The sequence below is a fragment of the Pagrus major genome, chromosome 14 (assembly GCF_040436345.1).
Source record: "Pagrus major chromosome 14, Pma_NU_1.0".
Taxonomy (NCBI): Eukaryota; Metazoa; Chordata; class Actinopteri; order Spariformes; family Sparidae; genus Pagrus; species Pagrus major.
In genome coordinates, this window is record NC_133228.1 from 7,629,954 (window position 1) to 7,640,760 (window position 10,807).

A 10,807-nucleotide genomic window follows, 5' to 3' on the forward strand; every position below is an offset into this window, starting at 1 on the left:
TCACCAGCCATTAATATGATGTAAGGTGCTGGTAATTTTCTAACATAGTCTGGTTGTTTGGATGCCCACTTATAAGTGGTGGGTTATTGGTAATTCATCTACGACAAACTCCAATAGCGGCAGAGTAAGAGCTCTTTGGTTATATGTACAATCACAACATTACCAATCACAATATTAAAGGGGCACTATATAGTTTTGGACAAGAACTTCAAACTCAGAATTTTTATATTTACAACATTAATTAGGTAATAATGCAAACACAGAGACATTTATTTTTTTCCATGATGGAATCAACAAGCTGTTCTCATTGGAAAATAGGGTCCCCAGAACACTGAAGCTAGAAAGGTGGCAGGGTCCGCCAAATATAAACAGTATGAAATAGTGTTGTCCTTTTAGGTCAGTGTCTTTATTCAGTTTACCCAGTCATTAGTTTATTTATTTAGTCTGTTTAGGCATATTTTAAAAAAAGCAGTCAATGAAGATCTTTCTCCTCTGATTAAAATTCCTTCCCAAAAAAACTACATAATGCACCTTTAACGCAATTTATCCTGACTAACATTATATCATGTGCACAAATTATTTAAAATAGTTTCAAAATAAGGCTGCCATTCTTGTTTTTTTATATTTACAGAAATTATGTTGAGCTATTGAAATAGACATGTGGGATGAATGCGTTTCAACACCAGGAACTGGCTTGTTAGTACTCTACCGCAGAAGAGGTAGTTGGATGTTGCAGCACATCCTGCGTATTGGATAATGTTTCTATTCCTGCTTTTCAGCCGCTGAGGAAAATGTTACAATAAACACGAACAGTGAAAGTGAGAAGTTCCGTACCCGCACAAGCCACCTAACACAACTATAAACATGGGAATCTGTGCTGTGTAGGATGTTGAAAAGAAAATTAAATCCATATCAACGAGCCAGAGACAATTTCATGTTTACAGATTTATTTTACCTCAAGCCCTTCTTTTACCCATTCACACATTAAAACCTTGCAGGCACCACAGACTCATGCATGCTGACAAAATTAGCAAAATGAACACAAGTACCAACAAAAGAAATGAGAATCACCGGGCAGAGATGCAGCTCTGGAGCATCATGCTGTAAATGGTCCAGGAGAAGGTAGAGGATCGTGGGAAAAAATCTCTAGGTTAAAAGTGAAGAGGTATGTGGCAACAGACTGTACACACTGTACACAGTAGTGGCAGCAATAGGGGGGACAGAGGTTGGGCGGTCACCATGGGCTATCTAACTTTTTCGTAAGCTGACGTCGGCGCTGGTCAGCAGCGGCGACAGTGACGTGCTCTCTGATGCGTCTTCTCTCTTCAGAATCAGGAAAGCCTCGCGACTGATTCCCAGCAGCTCTCGGAGTCCACTGTTCTCCAGCTACAGAAACAGAAATGTACATGCATACTTTCAGTTTCAATATTACTACCACCTATAGAAATTATAAGTAATATATATTACTATTAATGTTACCACCAGACTATTTATATAACACTGCATCTGGAATATGTGCATATTGGGGGTCTCAAATCATTTACATCTCCTATTTACCACCAGCATTGCCCATACTTGAAATTATGGTTACAAAGTGGCTTCTCTATGTTGAGAACTGGGTTTCTTACATAATCACGTCAGTCACAGTCTGTGTTTATCACCTTCTTTTCAAGTTGCACCGCTGGGTACAGACAACAGATGCAGGTATTCTGAATATTTACCATCTCTGGAACATTTCTGTCTTGAGTCTTGATTATTCAGGAGGATTTTCATACATGCTGATGTTTCCAACACATATGCAGAATGAGGGGGCTTGTGTGATTTTAACCTGTGCTGCTTGCAAATGGTATTGGTCAAAACTTTCTCACTACTTCAGGTACTTTCCAATAACTTTATGACTGTTACTTTATGCAATGCTCCCATCCCATCCTAAGTCTTCCAGTTTCTTTGAATGATGAATACAGACTACCGCCATCTGGTGGTATGGAGAGGTATTTCATCTCAAGCAGGTGCAGAACACTAGTTGTAGTCTTTGTGGTGTGTTCAAGTGCAACTTTTTGCAGACACAGTCGACATAACAGCTAGCTCTTTAATGTCGGTGTAATACTGTACCCTTAGGATTTTCCTCCCATGTTTTGATTTGTCACTTGTAAGTGTCTGTACCCTGAACCATAATTTTTGGAGGACAACAAGGGTCTTCTGCATTTGGATTTGTTGGAAGTAGATGTGGAACAAAGCAGGACTTAATCTTTTACCTCTAGTTGCTTAATCCTCTCCTCGTCTTCACACGTCCGCCCCTCGTCCACCTCTATCGCCTTCCTCATCACAGAGGCCATTTCATTGATCTTGTCTATATGTGCTTGCATTTCCTACAAAGGTGAAAAACAAATATGTAAATAAAAGGCCGTGGAAGATGTAAAGTGTGTAAATACTATATTAAAATAAGAGTCAACTGTGGGCCTCACTGACCGTGGTGTGCTGCTCCTTCAGCTGGGTCACGATGGCTGGGTCGTCCCTCTTGCTAGCCATGAGGAGCCTGAACACCTGCTCCCTGTATTTGGTCATGATGAGCTCTAACGCAGACTGGTGCTCCTCCAACGACGTCCGTAGTTCTGCAGGAAGAGTGAGCACAGGTTTAGTTTGTGCAGGAGACAACACTACATGAAGCTCTTTCAAGAATACAAGTCAGCTTCATGTCACCTTGTTGTGATTAACAACCACATCCCTCTTATTTTACCAAAATACACTATTAGGTATGGTTGTGACCACCAGAAGTCATCCAACAATAAATTAACATAAAAAAAAATCTAATAAACTGCCTACCTTTGTTTTCCTGCTGGAGCTCTCTGATCTGACGGTTTTCCTGTTGGATTCCCAAGACTAGACTAGAACGGGGACGATGTCGTGCAACCTGGTTCAATGAGTCGATCTCCTCCTGGTACTGCCAGCAAGATAAAACAAAACCAAATCTCATTACACAACTGAAAGAGTCAACAGCTCAAAATGTTAGCACAAGATAGAGTTAGAACACACCACAAAGACTACACTGTCACATGTGACAGTGACACCATACCTGTTTCATGGCATCCACTCGCTTGTTGAGTGATGTTGTCTGTTCAATTAACATCTCAGCAGCATTGTCATGGTTACGTAGCCTTTCCACCAGCGACTTGGCATCTGCCAGGACTTTCTCTAAGGTACAGTTCATGCCTGGGGAAATACAAGCCACCATTAAAAGAAACAATGAACAATTAATATCAACAGCATTCTAGTTTTTGTAGAGATGAGTGGGCCTCTTTCTTCATAGGTGGACAGTGTTGTCATTTAGAGATGGGGGATATTTTTAGTGCAGTAAATACCAGGTCAGCCCACACACTAAACAATTTAATGCCCTATAAATGATAAAGAGAAATCTTAAAATTGTGGCGTAAATGCTGGTTTAATTTGTTTTCTTTTACTCTGTAAAGAAATGAGTGCCTCTGCCTGATGACTGGTACAAAGTTCTTGCATTTAAATATAACGTGAATAAAAATAGCCTGAACATGATCAAACAGTGGCATTTCATATCATCAAACCTGCCCAGCCCTCACAATTACCATTTACAAGTCTGTACTTTGTATTTTAATCAGGCCTTAATCTCAGGTAATAAATCTGGCTAGATGGAGCACATTATGTCCCATCAAGGTTCTCATTACACCACTTACTGACCTCTAGTGAAGAGTGACACTAACAGAAATCCAAGCTCCCAATGTGTATATCTTTAAATTTGTCCAACTAGACTTACTAAAGTAAACAATACTAACAGTAATTGCTCAGGACAGTGACGGAAATATAGTAAAACACATGCTTTATCAGAACACTAACCAAAAACACCATGTAGTAACTTAGCTCGTTGCTAACCCTACCCTCCCTCTCCTTGTCACACCTTGGATGACAGCTGCTGTGCCAGCTAATTCGCTCAAGCTAACATTACCTTGTTTGTATTATATTTGAGTACTGATATGCCATATGTATCTCAGGTGTAGTAAACGTAAAGACAATTACGCACTCAAAATTTTAAGTCCTGATCTGACAAGGAATAAAATGACATTACCAGCAGGACAAACACAGGTCTTTGCTAACTTATTAGCTGACTTAGCACACCAAAGCTGTCATGCAAATCCACTTACGGCTCATATTACACATATGCTGGTCAAACTGGTCGACTGGCATTCAAAATAGCTCTTTCTTATTAACGTTAGGAAACCATCGAAAATTAAACTGTCTTACCTGGAGAACTCAAGGTGCAAGACATTGCAAGCTGGCAAGCTAGTCCGTTAACTGTTACTTCCTGTTGATGTTTGGTAGCTAACATTAGCTACAGGCTAATTAGTCCCCATCAACAGACAACAAGTAGAAGTTTTGATGCAGCTCAATTTACTTTCAAAACACAAGAAGATGTCCGTAGATATTAACACGTTGATTATACAATCGTCCGCTATAAAGTCAGTTTCGAGATGAATAAAAGTGGCTACAGCTAACACTAAACGATAATATGCAGAGCAAAGCTTCCAAACTCCCGTACAATCCCGCGAGATTGTTTTGATATCAAGCCACTCTCGCGACAACGACGGCGTTATTTTGTTCAATTACAGAAAACATGGCGGACAGGCTAACACAGCTCCAGGACGCTGTCAATTCGGTAAGTGAAATTTAAGAGTTTTTAAACGATAATTACAGAAAAATAACTATGTTTTGACTTTTTATATCAATTGAAGGTGGTAGCTATCGCGAAGCAGTAGTTCTATTCTGTATTTACTTGCCAACATTGCTACATAATGCGTAGCTTACGACCATGGGCCTGTATCACGACAGCTTGATGTTATATTCAGTATAGCAGCACACAGGAACATTTGCTACAGTATACCAGTGTTACAACATTGGAAAGTCCAGGTCACTCATAGTTACCAACTAGTAAACGGATGGCAGACTGGTAGCATTGAAAGTTAGTGTCCTGCTTGAATGAAAGTGTGATCTAAATGTTATTGTTGTGTGTGTTCAGCTAGCAGATCAGTTTTGTAATGCCATCGGGGTCCTCCAGCAATGTGCGCCCCCTGCCTCCTTCAGTAACATCCAGACGGCAATCAACAAAGATCAGCCAGCAAACCCAACAGAAGGTGGTTTATTTGTTTTTATTTTAAACCTTTAATTTTTACTTCTCTTTTTCCTCATTGAACATATATTGGCTCTCAACACTGTCTGGTTCACATTATTGATGTACTTATCCAACGTTGACTTTTAAAATTAAATTGATGGGATATTGCCAGATCCATGATAACACATAATATACTATATCTAAGCCACAGGCCTTATATGCAACACCCCAGTTTTATTTAAATCTAAACAATAGGCAGTATTTAACAAAATCATAGGCCTGGAGAGAATAGAGGTTTATGAATTTGTTACTGATAGTAAAGACTTGACGTATTTTATTATAGGTATGACAACATCCAACCATCCATCCATTGGTATTGGTCAATTTCCTTAGCCTGGTTCCAGACCTCTGAATCAGTGAACACATGTCAGATTTTTTCTGTGATACCCACATTATAATAATGAATAACGAAGGAAAACAAAATGGCAATTCGGTCTTCTTATCTCGCTACAATACCCCAAAAATAAAAACATCGATACATCTGTTGTCTACCGTTCACTCTTCTTCCCACATACATCTCTCTTGCTTTATATCTTCAGTCGTATCTTTTTGCTACTGGCTTACAGTAATGACGATACATGATTTGTTAACATAAGGATTCAACATTTTTATCACCCTGTAGAATATGCCCAGCTCTTTGCAGCCCTGATTGCCAGAACAGCCAAAGATGTGGATGTACTAATCGACTCTCTGCCCAGCGAGGAGTCCACGGCAGCTCTGCAGGTCAGCACATCCACAAGAAACTTTCAGACATGCATTCCAGTTGCAGATTCTTTGACAAGAGAGGACAAACACTCACAAAAGCCCAGGTAGTACTTCTAGCGGTCAGTCAGCAGGGGGAGCCAAGTGAACATTTGCACAGCTGTTTTCTACATTGATAGCTCAAGACTCTAAAAAGGAAAATGATGTCTGCTCTGCTGAGAGGTATAAAGCAAACGACCAGATGATTGCAGTCCATTTTAAGGCTGCTGGTTCTGGAAATGTATTGTAAAAAGCCTAGAGGCTGCTAATATACTCTTGGATTAACATTTTTTAATAACTGATATATAGACACTTATAAATCTGTTTTATTATATACTGCATATGTATGTTCATTTTTCCCACATCACATCGTAACATTTGCAAAATTACTGTGTATGCTACAGTTTAAGGTTTGATCATTTAAGAATTTCTATAATTCAGTGCAGATTCTAATGTTCTTGAAGTGCAAACAATTTTCTGATGAGCTCTGAAATTTAATTTAAAATTAATTTAAGTTAATTTCTGAATTTGTCAAAATTGATAAAAGAAGAAGGAGGGTTGAAGCTATTTCAGTGTTGATACATTTCCTGAAAATAGAAAGTCATATTAGATTAAATTCAAATGATCCCTGTGGGGTGACTGGGTAGAAAATAATGCAAGTGATATGACTGAGTGACCAATGTATATCTGGAATGAGTATGAGAATAGATGTATTGCATGTCCATGTATTTTTGAGCACTGATATATTCACTCAATTTAAAGTTACACCAGCTAGAATCTTCATCAGCATGACTCCAAAATATGTTATTTTAAATATCAGTCTACAGTGATGAGGAATCTCAATGTCATTTCTGGTTTACATCACTCAAAAGTTAAGAATGAGAACTGCATATGTGCAACACACTTCTGCAAATAACAATTTCACACACTAAAATCTCATCAGTGTAGATAAAAGTGGCTCAAAAGAGTTCGATTCTGTCCCTTCGTGAACTTCAGAACATGGGAGAGGAAAGATCAACACTGTTGCTGCTAGCCTCCTCTTAAAATTAGAGGACATGAGGATACTTCCTGTGGGCATTCTCAATTTACTCTTGTACTAAAGAAGCACAAGATGTTTGAAGCTTGTTCCAACATAAAGATAGAAAGGAGTATAGCCATGTTTCCACTGCAGGGACTTCCCCATGGGCTAGCAACAGCTATTTAAAAAAAAAACCTGCTGCTACAAACTTAGTTTCTTGTTTACTGTGTTTCAACATATCAGCATGGAGTTACAGAAGGAAGCATATGATAGAACGAGACAACAAAGTCTTGCCTGCATCGTTGTATAGTCGAGTGTAAAAAAACAGTAAAAACAGCCGTCACTTTTTCATATGTCAGTGGACTAATTCAGCAGAAAGGAACCTTTTTAAGTTTCTTGATAAGTAATTCTTGAGACGCAAAGTCTTTGGTATTTTGGAAATCCCACTCATGTTATGTGCATTGTTACAGCAGCCAAGTCATGTATCACAGACACAAATTACTGTAAACAATAGAAGGAGATTCCAAGAGGTTATTGATGGAATAACTGAGAACACAAATGACTCAAATATTAACTAGGAACTAGAAAAAAAAAACTAGAACCATACTATCACTAACTGGCTGATAAAGTTCTCTTCATGGTTAGTGCAAGCCATGTAGACACTATATAGTTTCTTAAACAAGGAAAAACAAATTGATAAAAGAAATTAATAGTTAAAATTCACAGCTGTGATATGTGACTTAAAAGCCTGACACAATATGGTGTTTGATGACGAGACAACATATGGCATCCAATAAAAAAATGGTGTCACCACAGCCAATTTGGTGTATCCAACTAAAGACAGTTGAGTTGTCATAAAAGGGAAAGCACAGGTGTTACTCATAACATTAACGATGCCTCTGCTCTGTTTAAGTGTCCCAGGAAGCCATAACAGTGAGCCAGCATGAATTATACACCTGAAACTGAAGCAGATAGAATTCAGCCATCGTTAATTTGATTGATTACACCTGTGCTTTTACTGCAGTGACATGTCTAAATGTCTTCAGTTCAAAATGCCTGTAAGATTTTTAATACCAACAGTTTTACCACCTTGACACTTTAACAGTATCTTATCCTCATTAACTGAGGTGCTGTAAATTCACAATATATGTCAGTATATGTCAAGCCTGAATTTGGCAATATAACTTGATTGATATGTAGCGGTGGAGGCAAACATACAAGAAAATGTAAATGAACCGTGCCAACATCTCCACATTACTGTCGCTTAAAAGCACGACAGACAAATTTGCAAGAAAATGAGGATTTATGTGCAGACAGGGAACTGTTAAGCTACAGTGTCAGGAGAGGCTTCTATAACAGGAGTATATAGGGAAAGATTCAATCAAATGTAGCTGTGTCAATACAATGTTTACAGTGAAACTGTCAGCTACAGGGAAACATCCCAGGGGAGACTCTGAGCACACATGTGAATCATTTCCTTAACATCTGTTTGATTTCCATCTTGAGCCGACAGTCGGTTGTCTTGACAGCACAAACAAACAACTATTGATCAGTAGAGTATAATTCAGTAAAGGAAGTGTAGTAGGTTACCTTATTTTCTCACTTTATTCTAGTCATATGTGGCCAATTTGTTTCAGATTCATGTGCAGAGGTTCATGACTTATTGCCTCTGAAACATTTTAAGGAGGTTTTTTTTTTTTATTACTTAGGGTAACCGTCCTTTTAGACCAGGTATATTTTCTTGTTTCTCCATCCACTGTGGCTTACAGACGGATAAGTTCAGGAGAAAGGGAGCATCATCAAGTACAGAATGTCCTCTCATAAATGAGTCATTAAAACAAAGGATGTTGCCTGAAGCTTACAATTTGTAATTTTTGCTTTTGTGTTGCTCATTTTAAAGACGGCTTTGTATAAATGAATAAATAATTCCAGCTCAAATTGATCATTTGATGCTGAAAAACACAGAAAATCCCTCAACATGTCATAGTAAATGATTGTGTGCCCTCTCGTCAGGCGGCCAGTCTCCGGCAGCTGGAGGAGGAGAACCACGACGCAGCAGCCCGTCTGGAGGAGGTGGTTTACCGCGGCGATATGTTGCTGGAAAAGATCCAGAGTGCCCTGGCCGACATTGCCCAGTCACAGCTCCGCACCCGCAACGGAGCACCAAGCCAACCTTCACCAGCCGAATCCTGACCTGCAACATGCATCATGATGGAGCTCTGGACAATTTTCAGTCATTTCTCTCTCATTTCAACTTTTTTTTCTCACTCTCAAAAATCAGCTGAAAGCCTCAAAACACGTGGAAATATGCTGAGATTGTTTCTAAAGGAAATGTGAGGTGCCATACAGTCAGCGAAACATCACTCTGTTGCTTTGTTAAAATAATAAAAGATGCCAGTTGGAAAAAGAGTACAAGATCTTCACATAAACGCTGTTTCTGCTGATATAGAAAGTCTGGAAGAATATTACCATAGAGGTTTTCTGTGGTCTGAATGTGCGAATGGTCACCCTGTTTTTTATGTTTATGTACATGCTGTATATTGATTGAGTCTGTTTTTGTAGATATTTATGAATGAAATGATTGAAATCGATCACTCAAAAAACCTGAACACTCTTCAGACTAGTTAACCGCCTAGCACACTGCAACTCCATATCTGATGAGTTTTGTTCTTTTTTTCAAATAAAGCTCAAACAGTCCACTTTGGGAGTTCAATTTGTTCAAACTGTAACTTTCCATGGACCAATTTTAAGTATGACTTTGTTGTTTTCATACATTCTTCAGATTGTTTATCAATGAAATTAGTATTAGAATTTAGGAATGCACAATATATAATATTGGAAAATGTACATTATCATATTTAATTTAATTATAGCCGATAAATAGAGCTGATAATGCAAAGCCAAAGTGCTTTAGCTGACTTCGCAAGTGCAGCATCTACGCACAGAGAAAGAGCAACAATAATGCTGTTGTTGCGCTCATCACGTAGAACTGCTGCACCTGTGTAGAGTCACGCAATGTAGACAACATCTCAGCCTTTCTGACCTCTGGTGTGTGTAAACTACAGGTTGGGGAGTTATTTTGAAATTGTAAAAAATATGAAATGATCAGTATTGTGCCATGAGAGGCAGGTAGTTATCGGTGTTGGCTTATTAGAAAACAATCAGAAGAACCATTTTTCCCCTTCAGAACATGGAGGATGTTTCTAATTGCAGTCTGTGCTTGCAAGCTGACTGCAACTGTTCCCCTCTCATCGGACTTATTTGCAAAATGACAATATTCATGCCCAAAATACATGGAATTCATATCACAAACTTTGTCCATCCTCAATCAGAAACATCTGTGGCGCCTTATTGTACAGCATCGTTTATCTTGCCACAGTAGCTTCACATGCTTTATCAAAGTGTCACATGATAAATCACAACTTAGCAGGAAATGCAAGCGCTGCAAAATGATCTAATGAATGATGCACTCAGTGCTTTTGTTGAAGTGATCTCATTAATATGACCACACTTCTGCTTTTTAGGGATGGATATGACCTTTGAGCTGGTGTTTCATTCTATGTAAACTGGTGATCAGTGACTAGAGGTTTATTTTGCTGTTTTCAGTCATTTTAGACAGGAGCATCAGCTCAACACCTGAAATAGCACATGCTGGCGCTGCTTGGTTAGATCCCCCTTAACATGTCAAAAATGTTTTTAGGAACAAAGCTGTGATTTGAGTATATTTCCTGACGTTTGAGAGGATTTCATAAGTAAGATAAAAATAGCATGAGGGTGATGACAGTCTGCTGAGGGGTAAAATAGGGAAGAGAGCTGCTGATGACTTAAGAATGTACTTATTTAGGAAGTTGAGA

At 38.7% G+C, this 10,807-nt stretch overlaps 2 protein-coding genes across 2 annotated transcripts; one reads left to right on the forward strand and one right to left on the reverse strand.

Moving 5' to 3' along the window:
* Positions 1 to 930: 930 nt before the first annotated feature.
* fgfr1op2 (FGFR1 oncogene partner 2) lies at positions 931 to 4,557 on the reverse strand. Its single transcript, XM_073480598.1, has 6 exons — positions 4,270 to 4,557; positions 3,074 to 3,210; positions 2,824 to 2,941; positions 2,470 to 2,612; positions 2,256 to 2,369; positions 931 to 1,386 (listed from the first exon to the last, which is right to left on the reverse strand). The coding sequence occupies exons 1-6, from the start codon at positions 4,352 to 4,354 to the stop codon at positions 1,249 to 1,251; spliced, it is 735 nt and encodes a 244-aa protein (XP_073336699.1). The 5' UTR covers positions 4,355 to 4,557; the 3' UTR covers positions 931 to 1,248.
* A 64-nt stretch (positions 4,558 to 4,621) lies between these two features.
* On the forward strand, positions 4,622 to 9,652 carry med21 (mediator complex subunit 21). Its single transcript, XM_073480689.1, has 4 exons — positions 4,622 to 4,681; positions 5,042 to 5,156; positions 5,817 to 5,917; positions 8,967 to 9,652. The coding sequence occupies exons 1-4, from the start codon at positions 4,640 to 4,642 to the stop codon at positions 9,144 to 9,146; spliced, it is 438 nt and encodes a 145-aa protein (XP_073336790.1). The 5' UTR covers positions 4,622 to 4,639; the 3' UTR covers positions 9,147 to 9,652.
* The last annotated feature ends 1,155 nt before the right edge of the window (positions 9,653 to 10,807 follow it).